This window comes from Littorina saxatilis, linkage group LG5 (genome assembly GCF_037325665.1).
Source record: "Littorina saxatilis isolate snail1 linkage group LG5, US_GU_Lsax_2.0, whole genome shotgun sequence".
Classification (NCBI taxonomy): domain Eukaryota; kingdom Metazoa; phylum Mollusca; class Gastropoda; order Littorinimorpha; family Littorinidae; genus Littorina; species Littorina saxatilis.
Genome location: NC_090249.1, coordinates 11,033,883 through 11,053,911, shown reverse-complemented (window position 1 = coordinate 11,053,911; position 20,029 = coordinate 11,033,883). Strand labels below are relative to the sequence as shown.

General features: G+C 42.1%; 2 protein-coding genes across 4 annotated transcripts in view; both read left to right on the top strand.

Moving 5' to 3' along the window:
• Nucleotides 1-5,444: 5,444 nt before the first annotated feature.
• Nucleotides 5,445-7,746, top strand: LOC138966279 (uncharacterized; the record flags this gene model as incomplete). The annotated part of the gene is given in 1 exon segment (XM_070338432.1): nt 5,445-7,746. A coding segment is annotated over 1 exon segment (765 nt), but the record flags the coding sequence as incomplete, so codon positions are not given.
• A 6,254-nt stretch (nt 7,747-14,000) lies between these two features.
• The window catches only part of LOC138966283 (cell adhesion molecule DSCAM-like), a 91,806-nt gene continuing 85,777 nt past the window's right edge, over nt 14,001-20,029 (top strand). For all 3 annotated transcript variants that reach the window (XM_070338441.1, XM_070338440.1, XM_070338439.1), the window contains exons 1-6: nt 14,001-14,155; nt 15,178-15,275; nt 15,849-16,050; nt 16,409-16,506; nt 17,362-17,560; nt 18,323-18,459. In XM_070338441.1, the coding sequence (XP_070194542.1) occupies nt 14,098-14,155; nt 15,178-15,275; nt 15,849-16,050; nt 16,409-16,506; nt 17,362-17,560; nt 18,323-18,459 (792 nt within the window). In that variant the 5' untranslated portion in view covers nt 14,001-14,097. The remainder of the gene's footprint in view (nt 14,156-15,177; nt 15,276-15,848; nt 16,051-16,408; nt 16,507-17,361; nt 17,561-18,322; nt 18,460-20,029) is intronic.

Here is a 20,029-nt window from a genome sequence, read left to right as displayed (position 1 = left end):
GTCGCTAAACCTGGAACAGTTAAGGAGAAACAGCCGTACCAGACAAAAAAATTATTATTGCAAAGCGTTTTTTATATTGTCACATACTAGACTCTATCAGTAAACAAACGAACAACATAAGATAAAATAAAAGTCACACAACTCATCAAACTGACCATTATAAAAATTTCTGCATTTGTTCCAGGTTGGACGCATGGGTGTGTAAAGTGGAACACTGTGTTGTCAAACTCGGAACACATGCAAAAACACACTGACTCTCCTTCTAGCTCTGTCTGTGTCTCACACACACATATATACACCCACACACTCTCAATCACACGCACACAATTACACATTGCCACACACACAAGATAAATTCATACGTCATAACATTTTGATTTAGCCATCTTATTTAAATGTCTGTTTTTCCACATAACATTGGATTTTTACCAAAGAAATAGTAAATTTGATAACAATTAATGCCTCAAATGTGAAAAAAAATATAAATAAGGGCTAGGTCTAAACAAATCGGATAAAAAAAACTGTTTTTGTAAAACATGAAAAAAGAAGATAAGAAACGATTTTTCACTCAATGTCCTTTTGTTTTCTACTTTCAGTGCAGTCCTCGTGTGATCAATGCCGTGTGTATACTGCTGGCACTGTATAATGTTCAAAGGGGTGTTGGTGCCACATAAGAAGCAGTACCAAGATATTTCGCAGCATAAAAGTCGTGACAGGAACACCAAATGTTCTTGATGCGCAACGCAAACCCATTTCCCCGTTTCTGACAGCCGACAACGCGCAGCCCATTTCTTCGGGTAGCCACCGTCCGGGTCCCAAAATACTGTAAAACAAATCAATCAACCATTCAATAAAAGGTATAGAAGGAAAAAATACAATAAAACTGAAAAGAGAATTGAGTACGTGACTAAAACGGTTCTATGCTAAATGCCCCCCGGACAACTGCCCCCCTCCCCCCCCCCCCGGACAACAGTACTGCCCCCCGGACAACAGTACTGCCCCCTGGACATTTGCCCGCCTAGGACAATTGCCCCCCGTGACAATGAATTGCCCCCCATTCTTGTCTGTATGTTTAGCGAGTTATCAAGTGTTGTATTGTTGTCTAGAGGGTATTCATAGGTAATGGAAGTCTATAATTTGTTTTCTCAGCGATATCTATATAATGCTTCCTGGTTTGAATACACACACACACACACACACACACATACACACACACACGCGCGCGCGCGCGCGCGCAAACACACACACACACACACACACACACACACACACACACACACACACACACACACACATATATATATATGTGTGTATACACACACACTCACACACATATAGACACATACACATAAATACTGTAAACACCCAGACAAAGACAAACTGACAGACATACACACAGACAAACCGACACAGACATTTGCACGCCCACACTTACGCCCGCATTTACACCAGCAAACACACTCACACACACACACACACACACACACACACACACACACACACACACACACACACACACACACACACACACACACACACACTCTTATTGAAGTGAACGGCTTTTGCAAAAACTTGCACGAAGAGTGGTGAGAAAAAAATTGGGGGGCAGGTGTCCGGGGGGCAGTTGTCCTCCCTCGGTGGGGGGGGGGGGGGGCAGGTGTCCGGGGGGCAATTGTCCTAGTAGGGCAATTGTCCGGAGGGGGGGGGGGGCAGTTGTCGGGGAACAATTATCCAGGGGGCAATTAGCCTGCCACGGACTAAAAACACCAGTGTTCACTTTATCGTTTGATGAGGGTAAGATGGAACAGAATGCGTCAAAGCTGGAACACTGTTCCATGTTTGCCTCTATATGTGTTCCAGCATAGCCGCATGGCACCTGCATGGATTTCGACTTTAGCTGTAGGATACATGTGACGTTTCCAATCTTTTTCCCCCGTTCATAGTGTAACACATTGATGTAGGTTTGTAATAGCAATCAACATTTTATGTGAACGTATATAGATAAAGAGTAATAAAACGAATTCTAGACAATAGAAATAAGAAGAAGAAGGGAGAAAAGTTAAAAAAACGTACCTCTTCTTTGGTTTTGCCGCAGTTGCCATTTTTCTTTTTGCAATACCATCGGGAGGGGTCACTAGACATTTCTGCTAAAAAAAATTTCATGAATTGTTTCCCGTTGACCGCATATTGAGGTGTTCCAAGTTAGCCGACTGTTCCGGGATTGGCGACTTTCCCTTACTGGCACGCAGCTAAAGCCAGAATGCTGGAACAGTTGAAATGCCAGACAATTGTTTAATCGGTCTGAACCAGTTTGGGGCGGATACGACCGTTTGTTATAAACAACGACAGGGGAGTTAACCTTCCTTGCTGCTGCACGCACACACACGCACGCACGCACGCACGTTCGCACGTAAGCACGCACGCACACATGCACACACGCACGTACGCACGCACGCACACACACACGCACACACACACACACACACACACTCACACACACGCGCACACACACACACACACGCACACTCACACACACACGCGCACACACACACAAACACACACACACACACACACACGCACTTCCAAGGACTAGCACCAAAAGACCCCACTTTTGAGGACTCGTTTACTAATCGGTTTAGAAGAAAAAGTAAAGCAGATTTGTAATTAGCAGAGTGCCCTGATTGTTCATTTAACTAGTGATAATAAGTAGATGTGAAAACCAACAAACAACACTTCACAGCTGAGAGGCCAAAGCTTGATTTGTATGAAGGTTAACACACGAAGATTGAAAATTACGACTTTCGCGGACAAATCGCAGTTTTGGCGGGCCTTTTGGGGGGGGGTCTCCAGATTGGCTGTGTGAACGTGATTCAGCCATAACAAATTCAGCGGACGTCCGCTGAATTCTTGGGTCCGCGGAACACGGGTGTGTAACGAAGAAATAGTCCGTAGAAGTAGGCCAACACACACACACACACACACACACACACACACACACACACACACACACACACACACACACACACACACACACACACACACACACATCGTGGTTGAATGGTTCAATAATGTACACAACACTACAGTAGACAAAATCGCAGCGTTGGCGATATTTAAAGTCAAGTCTTAAATGCAAACTGTCAATGAAAAATGTTCGGAAATAACGGGTGTGATCGATAGACTCCGAAAGACAGAATAGGCTACTCTTGCGTTCAGTGAGTCAAACTTCCACGCGTGCCTTTATAGGTCACTCACTAGCGAGGGGTGTGTCTAAAACACGTTGACACAGAGCACTTATAAAGAGCTTCCCTCACTAAAAACAAAAGTAATTACTCTTCAACCCATACAAACCCGGCAGAGTTAGTTCCGGAATTCGTCCATTAGGCCAAACAAAATAAAAATAATCTGTTTACGGTAACATAGGCAAAAAATAGGGTCGGTAGGTCGGGATTTTTTTGGTTTTTTTAAACATATTTTTAAGTTATTTTGCCCAAAAAAAAAGACTTTTTTTTTCTCCCCAAATGCCCCCCCCCCCCCCCCCCCCCAAAAAAAAAAAAGTCTAGGGTCGCGCAAAAATATAGGGTCGGTCGGGATACCGTAAACAGATTAATTTTTTTTTGGCCTTACCAACGCGTTGACACAGTTTGTGTGAGAGGACATAGTGCTGACAATGGTTGCAAATACCTTTATTGCAAGGATTCATGGGTCTTTTCAAACACAACCCCCGATTGTCATCAACCGTAGGCTATGAATTGTGTGCTTTTTAACAAGGGCTTTGCAGTTGCCAATGCGGTGAGCCTATTTGTCTGCGACAGGTTTTGTTCGACTAATGTAGTGTGCTCGTTCACAGAGAATGAAGGAAGACTATATGAAACAATATGAGCGTGCTTGCTGTTATACTGCAGGCTAGAAGAACTTGTTTGATTTATAGACTATTGGTATAAGTTAGAAAGCTGAGACTTTACATATGACATTCAAGTGCCACATAACCCAGGTTTACAGAATCGTTTGGTACTTTAAGCTGTCAATACTGGTGTTGTTCTAGCGCATTGCAAACACACACACACACACACACACACACACACACACACACACACGCACACACACACACACACACACACACACACACACACACACACACACACACACACACACACACACACATGTACACATGCACGCACGCAAACACAATTCTTTTACACGTATTTTGTTATTTATATATTCATTTATTCATTCATTTATCTTTCTTTATTGATTCATTCATTTATGATTTCTTGATTTATTTTGTCTTTCTCTCTCGTTCGCTCCTGTGTTTGTTTGTTTTGTTTGTTTTTTGAAAGGCTTTTTTCTTGCGCTTGCTTTTGATTTTTTCCCTCCAGAACTTGTCCTTTTGCCCACACCCTGTCATCGACATGTTATTTCGGCTCTTTGCTTGTGTGGCTGCAGCAACGTAGTTTTACCTACATATGTCAGAACTAAGCCCAGAGCGACAAGCATTAGCACCTAAGCTACTAGCAGTCCACTCGAGACACTTGCATACCGACGACCCCTCTTGTTGGTAAATGATACGTAGCACAAGAGCCGTTTTGCCATAACGGGAGTACTTAAGTACTCTTTTGTTTCCTTATATTTACGCTGTCGATTCTCCCGTAGGTCTTATAGGCGAGGTTATGCGACAAGGTCGATTGTATTCAATGATTGAAGAAGAAAGATCCTCCGGTATTGGAGGCACAGCCAAAGATCCTATAGATTACAATGTCGATAGAGGTTTAGCTAATACGCAATTACTTGGCTTAGATAGGCATTGCTGCAGAAAACCTTGTATGGAAGGGAAGAAAATCCTAGTTAGTAGAGTGCCGAAGCTAAGTTCCGTCATTCGGAGCATATTTCAGCTCATTAGAAACCATGAAAAAAGTGCTGACCGAACTATCTACACAGAAACAACTGAGCAGTCAGTGAACATATCCGGTAGTTAGTTATGCATCATCGGGCACATCAAGTATTCGAACCACAAACCAAAGTGCTTTGACAATCCGCCACTATGTCAAGCATTTTAGTTGCTTTAAATCCGCTGGTTTCTAATTTATTTCGGAGTGTAAGTTATATTTAAAGACACCACCATAAGCCGTAGGTTTGTAGTTGCTTTCACTTCATAATAATGTAAATTTTATAAAAAAAAATTAAAAAAAAACCACGGAAATACAAAACTGTTTCAACCACATCCACTGGGCAACCCAAAACAGTATAAACCCATGCACCCACTCATTGGATTAGTTGCATGTAGTACGAAGCTTATATACTGTGTTAGACGCAAAACAAAGTCGTCTTGAACTTTGTGTTCGTTTTAGCCTCATGTAACGCTGTGATGACAAACCAATATCGTTTTACAAAACTCCCAATTGGGGTGTGTACTTGTAGCACCTACAGTTTTTCTGTGTCTTTTCAGATCACAAGGACCAGGCGAAAGAGGCTCCACGCCTTATGGGGTCCCTCCGCTAGATCTCACCCAGGCGACTTCCCCCAACGCCAGCCTCACACACCCAGAGGACAAGCCAACCCCTCACCAGTCTCAGGACAACCAACCCCCACAGGAACAAGGCAACCCCTCCTTGGTCTCTCTCCCCTCAGAAGAGATCATCGTCATCACTCCTGTGTCCACCAAGGTCACCAGAAAGCTACCGTCAAGACCGACCAGCGCAGCGTCATTAGCGTCCTCATCAATGTCCAGCATCACCTGCACGCCCAGACCTCATTGCTGGGTGGATGACGTCACCATCTCCAGTGACGAGTCGCTGAAGGAGCGTGACGCATCCATACAGCAGGACGGGGATGAGAAAGCCAGCCTTTACAGCGAGGTCCCAGCCAACAAAGGTCTCCTGCTAGGACAGATGACTAGGCCAATTTCTCCTTTGGTGGACAAGAAGAAAATAAGTTCCATTCAAAAGGGTGCCAATTCTTCAGGGTTGAAGCAAGTCCCCAGTGCCAGTAAAACCAAACAGTCCACAGCTTCTGGTTCCAAAGCCGGGGAAAAGCCAGTTACTGTTGAAGAGCTAACAGTGTTGACAGAGAAGATGGAAGAAGAGGAGATGCTTGTTCTGCCCAGGTTTGTGTGTCCCAGTTCCGAGACCAAGTCTCGGCAAACCGCTATTAAAGAATGGCTGGCCAAGTCTTCGTTCGGCGGGGCTTGTAGAACTCTACCGCTCATGTAAAAATATAACTTTTTGTTTTAATTCAAACTCTGGAGCTGAAACTGCTCAAGTATTAAAACAATATTTGCATCATCAACCTCAAGAGGAAAACTGTATTGGATGGTCTTAGTGTGAATCAAGGCAACATCAAACACAGACGCGCTAGAGTTACACATACACTTCTTGGCGACAAAGTGTGTGTTATTATACCTACATTCTTTGTAAAGTCATCAAGAAAAAAAAAGTGTCCATGGTATGCTTGTGGCGCCCTCTGTCGATGACCTAACAGACAACAGAAAACAAAATAACTTTTTCTGCAGTTGGATTTTCATTCAGAGGAATCGTGGCGATGCCGGTGGCCATTTTGAGAATATTTCAAACGTAGAACACCATTGCCATTATGAACTGGCCAAGTCTTCATGTTAAAACCTGACGATTGTCACTGAACAACCATCTCGAAAAAAACATCAACTGCATAAGAACCTATGTATTGACGAAGCATGGTGTGCTGAATGTTGTTCTCTATTTTGTGTTGGCGGTATTCTCACATCTCTACGAGAGAGTATAACTTAATCGTCAAAGAACGAAGAATTTTACTGCCGATTCTCTAAGAGAAAATTCAAACAATGTTAACCTAACGGTTAGCACCACAGGAGTACGTAACAAAGTGTGAACAACGGTACTATTACAAACGAGGAAAGTGGAGTTAGCCTTTTTATTCAATTTTTAACAATAAATATAGATATTCTTTTGAAAGATCAAGTTGGTTTTTGAATACTATTTTAAAAAATTCAGAAATATAGAGATTCTTTTGAGAGATCACGTTTGATTCTGAATACTATTTTTGTTTCTTTCTAATCAATATAGAGATTCTTTTGAATGATCAAGTTGGATTCTGAATCCTAATTTATCATATAGATATTTCTCCAACTTGACTTTACTTATTTATATATTTACTTATTGTTTTTATTTGTGACCGACATTGCTAGTGAGACGCAATGCTTACGGATCTGTTATCTATTTAGCATCACTTTTTATGTCAGTGAGGATAGTGATGACGTAATACTTAACGATTGTTTTACATCACATGTGATAATTGATGTTTTATTTCATCTCTGGTTTTGAGGTCAATATTGATCATTTATACGTTTTTATCCCTCAAAGTCCTTTCTATGAGACCAAAAGGTTTGTTTGGTTCGAATGTTGAAAACGTGTATTTGAAGTGTACTTTTAAGCTTTATACATCTTTTGATTTCATTTGCTTTCGATGTTTTACTGATATTTTTAAATTGAGGGCAGTGATCAAAGTTAACATATTCTTTTAAATGTTGTTTCATAATTTCAATTTCAATTTTTGTGAAACCACACCCCCCTCCCACTCCCTCTCCCCTTCCTTCACTTCTCTAACCCCTACTCCACCATCTCCGCGCACTTCAAAAGTCCTTCCCCGACAGCTAATAGCTTTTTTTTTCTTTTACTTAGGTTATATATCATCATGTGCTTCAATTATGATAATGGAAGACAAATGATATGAAACAAAGAAGAAGCGTAATTCTAATGATGTCTGTGTTAGCCGTGTGTGTGTGTGTGTGTGTGTGTGTGTGTGTGTGTGTGTGTGTGTGTGTGTGTGTGTGTGTGTGTGTGTGTGTGCCCATGCGTTCGTGTGTGTGTTTGTGTGTGTGTGTGTGTGTGTGTGTGTGTGTGTGTCCGTGAGTGCTTTCTTTCTTCCTTTATTTGGTGTTTAACGTCGTTTTCAACCATTCAAGGTTATATCGCGACGGGTCCGTGAGTGCGTGTGTGTGTGTGTGTGTGTGTGTGTGTGTCTGTGTGTGTGCGCGTGTGTGTGTGTGTGTGTGTCCGTGCGTGTGTTTGTTTGTCCGTGCGTGTGTGTGTGTGTCTGCACGCGCGCGCAGAGATATGTCCACAATTTAAAACTTAGAACAGAGAGCCAAAGTCGAGGAACAGGGGAGATAATATCACCATTGTAAGCAACAACACCATCAGGAGTTGGTTTCCCTAATTCTAAGATAATTATGTTGAATCGTGTATGTTTTTTGCAAGTTCGTAATGCGTACATTTGAAGCAAAAAGTGTTTGCAAACCAAACAAACACCGTAACGCTGGTTTGCTTTTGGGAAGTAAACAAATAAGAACCCAAGCAATATAGAAAGGAAGCAATGTCGATTCATTCAGCCTCTGCAGACAATGTAACTCAAAGCTGAGCATTAGAAATGGGCGATACAAAATTGATATTTTGGGTCCCAGCCCTGCGACTAGCAACAAAAGGAAGCAACATAATGAACTCGTTTCCACAGACATACGTTACAAGACCTATATCACCTTAGATAAATAGTGACAACATTACACACACACGCCCTGACACACACGTAGACGCACACACACACACACACACACACACACACACACACACACACACACACACACACACACACACACATTCGAACACACACACACACACGCACACACATACATTCGAACACACACACACACGCACGCACGCAACCCGGCCCTCCACATCCTGCCCCTACCCCCTCCCCCCGGCTTCCGCCGGACCCTCCCAAAAACAAAAGCACGAAAACAGGAAACAAAACAAAGCAAGGGAAAATTCCACTGCTTCCCAGAACCAAAAATAACCACGAACAAAACAAACGAAAGAGCGACAGAAAGCCACAGTGGCAAGCCACGCAAGCTAGTATTAGTTCACTCCTACGCTGGTTGCACGTATTGGTACGGAAGTCTCATCTTGCCCTACGAGAGATAGGGATCTTCACGCTTCCGATGGTAAGTAGGAAATGTATGGCCGAGAGTGGGAACGGACCAGTCTATTGTCACACACTGAGGAGGTGGAGGGTACTATTGGTGCAGAAGGCCTTGATAGACCTGTCCATTCAAGTGTTTACTGTTTGATTCTGAGTTTCTTTGATACGTGTACATACACAGTGATGGAAAACAAACAAACAAACAAACAAACAAACAAACAAACAAACAAACAAACAAAACACAATCAAATCTAAAGCCAGCGAAACAATCAAACAGCGAGCAAGCAAGTTGGCAAACAAACATGCATAAGTAGGCTATTCTTCTTCTTCGTTCATGGGCTTACACTACCACGTTCACTCATGTTTTCAGCACGAGTGGATTTTTACGTGTGTGACCGTTTTTACCCCACCATTTAGGCAGCATACGCCGATTTCGGGGGAGGCATGCTGGGTATTTTCGTGTTTCTATAACCCACAGAACTCTGACATGGATTACAGGATCTTTTTCGAACGTACTTGATGTTGTGCTTGCGTGTACACACGGAGGGGGTTAAGTTACTAGCAGGTCTGCACATACGTTGGCCTGGGAGATCGGAAAAACCTCCACTCTTAACCCACCAGGGCCCGTATGCTTATGGGGGAAGTTCGCGACAACTCCCGAAGTTTTGAGTGACATCGGAAGTACTTGCCTCACTTTCGTATGCATGGGCCGGAAAAAGGGTTTACCTCGAAGCAAAGCGAGGAAGTAACTCAGGGTATTTTGCGACTACTTCTAAAGTTTTGAGTGACATCGGAAGTACATCCTCACTTTCGCATGCATGGGACGAAAAAAGAGTTTACTTTGGAAGCTAACGAGGAAGTAAATGAGGGTAAATGTACTACAGCCAGACCCAGTAGTAAACACGCTACTTCCACAGTTTCTCAGTGCAAAAAGGCAGGGCTTTTTTTCAGTTTTTCATGTCAAACCGAGCTGACGCTCCCAAAGAGAGAAAATAGAGGGAAAAGTCGTATCTTCTGCATGCATTTCGTGCAAATTTCCCTGAATACAAACCTGAGTTGCCAGCTTTGACTTTTGTTTGTTCTGGGTCATTGGCCACCACTCTTTCATTCCCGCTTATACGAGGGGGTTACTGTGTTTCTATGAAAATGGGCGTCGTTGTGTGCATGTGTGAGTGTGTGTGTGTGTGTGTGTGTGTTTGTGTGCGTGCGTGCGTGTGTTTGTGTGCGTGTGTGTGTGTGTGTGTGTGTGTGTGTATGTATTTGTGCGAGTGCCTGTCTGCCTGTGTGTGCGTGCGTGCGGGTATAATGTGCGTCTGTTCCTTCATACGTTTGTTTGCGTGTTCGCGCGTGCCGTGTGTGTGTGTGGGAGTGTGTGTGTGTGTTTGTGTGTGTGTGTTTGTGTGTGTGTGTTTGTGTGTGTGTGTTTGTGTGTGTGTGGGAGTGTGTGTGTGTGTGTGTGTGTGTGTGTGTGTGTGTGTGTGTGTGTGTGTGTATGTGTTTTCGATGTTATGTGTGTGTTCGACGGTGTGTGTGTGTTCGACGGTGTGTGTGTGTGTGTGTGTGTGTGTGTGTGTGTGTGTGTGTGTGTGTGTGTTCGACGTTATGTGTGTGTTCGACGGTGTGTGTGTGTGTGTGTGTGTGTGTGTGTGTGTGTATATGTGTGTGTGTGTGTGTGTGTGTGTGTGTGTGTGTGTACCCATTTGTCCACAGGTTTGGTTGCCTAAATCACCATAAGGCAACCATCCACACGTGGATGGCAACCTAAACTCTGGATGGCAACCTAATTGTGTGGATGGTCGCTTCATTTAACACCGTTAAATTGACTTTTTTGACGGAAAGAATGTCATAACAATGTTGAAAATGACATTCTTTCCGTCCACACGTGTGGATGGTTGCCTTATGGTTAAATTGACACCGTTAAATTTACTTTTTTGACGGAAAGAATGTCATAACAATGTTCAAAATGACATTCTTTCCGTCCTCTATAGGCGACGAAATAGGTCAAATTTTGTGCATTTTTTAGTGCAAAATTCTTCGATGCCGGAGCGAGTACTGCACCCAGTGCTGTTGTAGTGCAAGTGCACTAGAAAGGCACTACACCCAGTGCCGCCTCTTAGGTAACCATCCACACTTTAGGTGTGTGTGTGTGTACCCACTCCCCACACTATGATGAGCTGACTATATTTGCGCCTTGATATTTTATTCATGTTCTTACGTTTTATGCTGTTTATTGTGATTCACCACACCCGAGTTTATCGTAATTGAGATAATAAAGTGTTCTATGTCTATGTATTATGTCTAATACACATGCACACACGCACGTAGGCTACAAAAATCCAATGTTGACTTTGAACTTTATATAAACATACATCCTCTTCACAATTAACGAGGACAAACGTAATTTACAAACACCTAAGTACAACAATTTTTCTGTTTTAAAAATTCGGACACACATTTTCTCAAATAATATGAAATTCGCTGAACTTATCTTCTTTTCACTACACCTTATATCTTGATTCCCAAAAAATGGAGTTCTGCCTTTTTAAATTTACCAGTAACACAAACATTCGCTCTGACCAAACTATTTTTGTCCAGCAGTTTTACCGATACACAATCATTCAAAAAACACTACAAAAAGAGTTTTAAGTTAACCGACTTCGCTACCACATAAACAACCTTTTTTTATTGTCCCCAACATTCTGGTCAACGAAATCATTATTATAGACAGTCATTCTATTTAAGGACAATTATCACAGCTTTCGTTCAACCAGTTAAAAACAACAATTATAGTAAAAGCTACAGCGCGATCAACGTTTGCCCATTTACGAACTCGCGATGAGATTTGTTTCTTCTGGTCACCAAGCCTACCGTTTACAAACGCATGCGCACTAATTGGGATTCCCCCAATTTTCTCGACCTTGACCTCAGAACTCTCGAAGCCACTACTTCGGCGTTCAATTTAGCTCGTGCATACCGAGTAGCTGGCAACTTTGCTTTCGAAGTTCCCACTTCCAATGTCAAGGGCCTCTCGCTTGACATAATTATACGACGATATCGCATCTCAAGGGTCCTTACCCATCCAAAAGAAACCTCCAGCGCATACTACAATTGCAGGACATTCCGTTTTTAAAGGCAGCTCATTGGGAAATTATCTCAGACACAATATCGAAGACGTGAAATGTGTCAATCGAGCAACTGTCGTAACTTGGCTACAATGAGACGGTCTCCTACCTTGCACCATAGACACGGACTGTGACATTCTTGTTTAATTTAGGTGAAATGCTTAAAACAGAGTGACTCAAAAGCGACAGTTCGATCAGTTACTGACCGAAAAAAACGTGCTCGAGTCATTCGGCGAAGGTGGCGAGCTTTCAAACCAGCACGACTGAATAACTCAGAATGCCTTTTTTCATCGTGCCTCTATTCTACACGAGTAACATAGTGCAGTGGTAACGGTTCCGGACTCTCGTTCATTTGCTCCGGGTTCAAGTTCCGCCGGGAGCTATATATTTTTTATTAATCTTTTCCTTTTTAAGCCTCCGCAATTGCATTCCGGCTGCAAAAACCGGGTTTTGCCTGTGTTAATTTTATTCATTTGCAAAAGAAACCTTCCTATGCTTTGAAAAAATCATATCATGTCTTGACTTTCAACTGTACGCGCGTGTGTATATGTGTGTCACTACGGTGAGTATGTGTGTGTGTGTGTGTGTGTGTGTGTGCGTGAGTGTGTGTGTGTGTGTATGTGTGTGTGTGTGTGTGTGTGTGTGTGACGTGTCACTTGTGTCATCATAGTTTCAGTGTGTGTATGAGTGTAGATTGAGAGAGAATGAGAGAAAGTGAGAGAGAGTGAGTGTGTGGTTATTTGTTTGTGACTGTGTGCGTGCGTGTATGGGTGCGTGTGTATGTGTATATGTGTGCGCGCGAGCGCGCGCGTGTGTGTGCAGTGTGTGGTGTGTGTGTGTGTTTATGTGTGCCGTCAGTGTCACTTGTGTCATAGTGTCAGTATCTTTATGTTTAACAGTTAGACTGTTCTGAAATTTGGACAGAATAACCGTTCTTTCGTAAAACACTTCTGTCAAGAGTACAGCAATTTCACCATCTGAAAAAGGCGCAGAACGCCCCTCTGTGTCTACTTTCTTTTTGAGCGGCACACGTGCCTTGCCATTTTCGTTGACTGAAATGTTGATAGAAACGTGCGCATGCGTATTAGTAGGGATTCCCCCAATTTCCCCGACCTTGACCTTAATACTCTCGCTGTCACTACTTTGGCGTTCAAGTCAGTTCATGCATTGTGAACAGTTAGAAAGTTGACTTCGGGAGTTCCCACTTCGAAAAGAGGCCTCTACTTCCAGTGTTTCTTACTTCTAGTTCATGCATACGGGCCCAGGCGGCAGCGACCGGGATTCAAACTCACGACCTCCCGATTAGGAGGCCGACGTCTTACCACCACGCCCGTCCTGTAGGCTATAAGCACCATGCAAGAAATCCACAAGCATATAGACAAGCATACCGTTAAACAAGCAAGCAAAACCCAAACCAGCTAAACAATCGAAACTAAGCAAGCAAGTTTGCAAGCAAGCAATTAAGCACCAATTATGTTAAGCACGAGCACCAAGCAAGCAAACATGCAAGCAAGCACGAAGATTTTAAATTCTGTCCACATTTGGTTGTTGTTGTTGTTGTTGCGGTTGTTGCGGTTATTGTTGTTGTTGTTGTTGTTGTTGTTGTTGTTGTTGTTGGTGGGGGTGGTGATGGTGGTGGTGGTTGTGGTGGTTGTAGTGTTGTTGTTGTTGTTCGTTTCTTCTAAAATCCCTTTAACCACTATGATTATTCGGGACAGATTCAAGCTTGACTCAGATCGCCTTGTAATAAGGCGCAACAAGCACTGGGAAGCTTCGTCTGTCAAGTAGTGAAACATGACCTCAAACATGAAACATGACCTGGTTCACCTTTCCAAAAAAATGGACTCGTTCATAACAACGGCTCTTGAGAAGCATGCAATTTTAGCAATGATATTGACCTAGTCTGTAGAGGCTTACTGCGTTTGTGCAGACGCGATGCCTTCCAGCTGTTTCGTGAATGAAGTAAAAGCGTCATAGTTTCAAAGATCTACCACTTTCATTCGTCAAAATGTGGACAGCTGTCTTGATATGTCTGTGCCATTGTCTGCTTTTGGTGACGTCACAAGGTAAAGATGTGTTATGTTTTGACGTTTTATGTTTTGACATGTTATGTTTTAATGTTTTCTGTCCCAGTTTATTGTAACAACCGTGAGTGTAAGTGCAAGTATTCTTATTCTTATTTTCTAATGCAAGATTAATATGTGTCCTGGCGACCACCAGAACCTATATATTCGTGATGCTTTCCTCAGCAATTTAAACATTGATCATGATACTGAATCAGGGAGTAATTCACCAAACGGACTGTCATAAAAACCTTTGAACGACAAAGATTCTAGAATATCTGTATGATTTACATCAGATACGCATCTATCATTGCTTTACTTACAATCGAAAAAAAAAGAATGCTCTAATTATGAATATTTTTCTATTATAGAACATAATTTATCATGGCTTTTCTTTATATTTTTGGTTTAGATAATTATAACTAAACGGTACACGACCCTTATTCAATCCGCCTTGTAAATATCCTGAGAATCTTCCTTTAGAGTATTCAAGATCGCACGTTACAACAGGTTTGAAAAGACTTTGCCTGATTTGTATTGTTATTCTCCGTTATTCCAATTTTGATGGCTTTTAGGGTAATACAAATCCAAAAACAAGAGACTGCCAACGTTCCAAAATTCAGAATAAAAAAACAAGAAAGGTAGGTTGTTGGATCGTTCAATTATGACAAAACAAAACGTTACGGTCACTGATATTCGAACCAGCGGTCTATTAAGGGGACAAACATACGAACAGTTATAATACAGAAAATAAACGTATCTCACAAATTGTCCAGAAGCTTGCTCGGAAAACTATTTTAGGGTAATAGTTTCTGTTTTGTGAAACATTGTGCATGCAGAAATAATCGTATTGCACTGTTACAGGAAGTACTTGTGCATGTTTTCATGGTATTCTCTTTAGCTAGTCCTGCTAAGTTGTGTTTTACGTACATAGCTGTATTACCTAACCTTTCTTCTGACGTCACACCAGCAGTATTTTAACACGAAGAAAGCAGCCACTGACGTTTTCCTGGTTCTATTTTTAGACGCACCAGAGTTTCTGGAGGAGCAGCAACAAGTGGTAGCCGTAAAAGGAACGCAAACAATTATACCATGTCGCATCAAAAACCTTGGCTCGCATAGGGTGAGGGTACAAGTGTGTGTGTGTGTGTGTGTGTGTGTGTGTGTGTGTGTGTGTGTGTGTGCGAGTGTGTGTGTGTGTGTATATACGTGCGTGCGTGTGTGTGTGTGTGTGTGTATGTGTGTGTGTGTGTGTGTGTGTGCATGCGTGCGTGAGTTCGTGCGTGTGTACGCGTGTGCGTGTGTGCGTGTGTCTAAGAGGGTGTCCAGCTTACATTTTCACCGCTGATTGCTTTGGGATTATAACTGTTTTGCTGAATTGATATCGCATATTGACACAGGTTCCTACCAAAATAATTCAACCAAACGTCACATTCCTTACAAAAAGCAACCCTTTTTTCTGTCTTTTTATTTCTTCTTTTCTACATGTGTTTATGTGGATGGATATTCTTATCCCAAATAAAAAACTTGACAGATCTGTGCTGGTGAATATGATCACTAACACGAGAGAAACATGTTGAGATGCTAATATAGTCCCACCCCACCCCCCTCCCCCCTCCCCCCCCCCCCCCCATCTACTCACAGCCCTCTTAACTGATCTGGATATGCTTTGAGCTTTTAGAATTTCCATTGACAGGTACTTTGGAGTTTTGAAAAGATCCTCTTGACCTTTGACGACCGGAGGATCACCGACGACATGCGGATATCGCTAGAGAGGCCTTATAAAACGGAATGGAATTTGCATATCGGTGACGTCAGACCTACTGACGCAGGGATGTACTCCTGTCAGATCAACACAAATCCTATGACGTCACAAATCATCAAGCTTGTAGTATTGGGTATGCTTCTGTTTATTTGTTTTGATAGGTGTGTGTGTGTGTGTGTGTGTGTGTGTGTGTGTGTGTGTGTGTGTGTGTGTGCGTGTGTGTGCGTGCGTGCGTGCGTGCGTGTGTTTGTGTGTGTGTGTGTTAGTGTTAGCGTGTGTGTGTGTGTGTGTGTGTGTGTATGTGCGTGTGTGTGTGTGTGTGTGTGTGTGTGTGTGTGTGTGTGTGTGTGTGTGTGTGTGTGCGAGATATATATATAGAGAGAAGCAAAGACAGAGACTGAGAGACAGACAGACAGACAGACAGACAGACACAGACACAGAGAGAGTCTAGATTTGTATTGTCCATGCTTCCTGTTTTATTTTTGGTGCAGACGAGCAGCCATCCCCCGTGGTTCCAGACGAGGTAGCGGCAATGGCTGGCACCAAAGCAGAAATCATGTGCAAACTTCCAGACACCAATGACATCGGGGTATGCAATGAATCTTTTTATAACACCTGTGATTACTCGTTCCAGGCTCAGCCACAGCCACAGAGAGATTATAGGTTTGTCTAGAAGTATGTCCAGTAGTAGAGACTCGGTTTGTTATTTTTTTCTGTATTATTTTCTGTTGATGTTTTTGTTGTTGTGTGGATTAATTTTGTTCAAGTGTCACAGCTCATTGTATCACACCACTTAATTCAATCATATTGTTGAGGCAGATTTGCTGCAATTTTGAAATCATTACAATTGGCATCACAAATAATGTTGCAGTGTTTTTGATAAAGGATCACTTGAGTTTGAGAAAACTTTAACCTTTAGGCATTGGACTACAAATGCCTTCTTTTAAAAAGTGTAAACATAATTTTGAAGAGATGTTGAAAGGCGAAGCAAAATATAATAATATGCCTGTCTTTATATGCACGAGTAGAACCTACAGACCAAGAATACTTGATAGCGGTTTCAAAAAATGTGCACGTTTTGTGCATTTGTAATGACAAACAACGCCGATTACACTAAACCAAGACGTCTCTTCTTGACACTCTCTTCCAAAGTGAAAAATCTGACGCAAAAAGCGAAGTAAAATTAGACAAGACGTTGCAATGTGAATAATGGTGTCACGTAAACACTCTGTTACATAGACATAGACTTTATTATCTCAAGACGAGAAACTCGGGTGTGTTGTATCAGAGCATTATAACATACAACATAACACGTAACACGCATGACGCCCGAGGAACTAAACAGAAATGTCGAGAACACATTTTGTCTCGGCGACTTGATTATATCAGCATTAACAAGTGACAGCAAGGCCATGCATGCATTGGTATCGAATATCATTTACAGACGTGGAGCTACAAGGCTGACGAGAAAAGTGAGGGCAGAACCATCATCGAGAACGACAAGTACGACCTACTCGCGGGTGAAGGCCAAGACAGTCACGTGCACACTCTCGTCATCAATGACGTCAGAGCTGGTGACGAAGGCTTCTACTTCTGCAGAGCGCGAAGCGGGGCACAGTCTGGAACCTCCCTCAAAGTCGTCGGTAGGTGGAATGTTTAAGTTCTCGTGTTTTGTTTTTCAAAATTTTTGGTGGGGTGGGTGGGAGGAGGATCGCGAGTGTGTGTGTGAGTGTGGGGGGGGGGGGGGGAGGGGATTGTAGTGTAAGGCAGGGATGAATTTGATGATGATGATAATGATGATGATGATGATGATGATGATGATGATGATGATGATAATGATGATGATAATGATGATGATGATGATGATGATGATGATGATGATGATGATGATAATGTGATGGTTATGATGATGATGATGATGATGATGATGATGATGATGATGATGATGATGATGATTACAATGACGATTACAATGACGATACTACCGGTGCTTAGTGATGATGATGATGACGATGATGATGATGATGATAATGAAGATGATGAGGATTATTGTAACAATGATCACATACCGGTGTTTAGTGCATCTACAGCAAAACACATAAAACAAAGGTCCTAACGTGTTCGATTTGAGTTCACTTAGAATTGCAAACCTATTGGCATGCACCTTCACACACGTGTAACAAACCGAGCTTGTAGTGAGTGCAATGGAATCCCTGCTTTTAAGACTCCCCAATTTAAGACCTCCCCTTTTTTTAAGACCATGATTTATCTTTATTCATACCCTCTGTAAATGTACCTCCATTTTAAGATTCCCTCCTTGTTAAGATTCCCTCCTTGTTAAGGCCTGATCTTCTCAGATTTGTGGAGAGCTTAACATTGGGGTTCCATTGTATTAATTGTGCCAGTGCCTCCCCCACCCCCTTCGCTGGAGGCAAAGGCCGAGTCCCCCAACAAGCTGACGATGAGGTGGAAGAGACCCGTCTTAGGGCAGGCTGACGTCACTGGCTACACACTCTACATCAACAACATTGAAACAGGCAAGGTGAGATCATGATAATGAGTTTCTGTGACTGTCGTTCTGTTTGTTAGTCTGTCTGCATGTCTGTTTGATTAAGGACACAATATTGAAACGGGCAAGGTGAGATCATGATGATGAGTTTCTGTGACTGTCGTTCTGTTTGTTAGTCTGTCTGTATGTCCGTTTAATTAAGGACACAATATTGAAACGGGTAAGGTGAGGACATGATATGGAGTTTCTATGATGGTCTTTCTGTCTGTCTGTGTGAAAAAGGAAACAAAATGGAATCTTTTTCACATAACCAAATGGGTCGAGAGACGTAACGTTAATAACCAACGAACAGCCGGCTCTGTATCTGTTTAATCTGTTTGTGTCTGTGCACGTGTTTCTTCTTCTGACTCTGTTTCCAAGAGACGGCTTAATGTCACCTTGACATGTTTTCTATTAGGAATCCACATCTAGGGAAGCAGCCTGGCTGTTGAATTGTGTTTGATTCACTTGAAGAATAGTTATATGCCGCGTAAATACTTGACTTGATCTGTGGCGGTGAGAACTATCACTAACATGAACAAATCCAAAAAGCAAAGAGACTGCCAACGTTCCAAAATTCAGAATAAAAAAAAAACAAGTCGCGTAAGGCGAAAATACAATATTTAGTCAAGTAGCTGCCATTTTTCAGCAAGACCGTATACTCGTAGCATCGTCAGTCCACCGCTCATGGCAAAGGCAGTGAAATTGACAAGAAGAGCGGGGTAGTAGTTGCGCTAAGAAGGATAGCACGCTTTTCTGTACCTCTCTTTGTTTTAACTTTCTGAGCGTGTTTTTAATCCAAACATATCATATCTATATGTTTTTGGAATCAGGAACCGACAAGGAATAAGATGAAAGTGTTTTTAAATTGATTTCGACAATTTAATTTTGATAATAATTTTTATATATTTAATTTTCAGAGCTTGTTTATAATCCGAATATAACATATTTATATGTTTTTGGAATCAGCAAATGATGGAAAATAAGATAAACGTAAATTTGGATCGTTTTATAAATTTTTATTTTTTTTTTACAATTTTCCGATTTTTAATGACCAAAGTCATTAATTAATTTTTAAGCCACCAAGCTGAAATGCAATACCGAACCCCGGGCTTCGTCGAAGAATACTTGACCAAAATTTGAACCAATTTGGTTGAAAAATTAGGGCGTGACAGTGCCGCCTCAACTTTCACGAAAAGCCGGATATGACGTCATCAAAGACATTTATCAAAAAAATGAAAAAAACGTTCGGGGATTTCATACCCAGGAACTCTCATGTCAAATTTCATAAAGATCGGTCCAGTAGTTTAGTCTGAATCGCTCTACACACACACACACACACACGCACGCACGCACGCACATACACCACGACCCTCGTTTCGATTCCCCCTCGATGTTAAAATATTTAGTCAAAACTTGACTAAATATAACAAGAAAGCTAGGTTGTTGGAACGTTTGTTATTGACAAAACAATACATTTACAAATATATCAACCCAACGGTCTTTTAAGTGCACAGACAAACAATTAATAACGAAAACTCATCTGGCTGATTTGTTCTTCCGC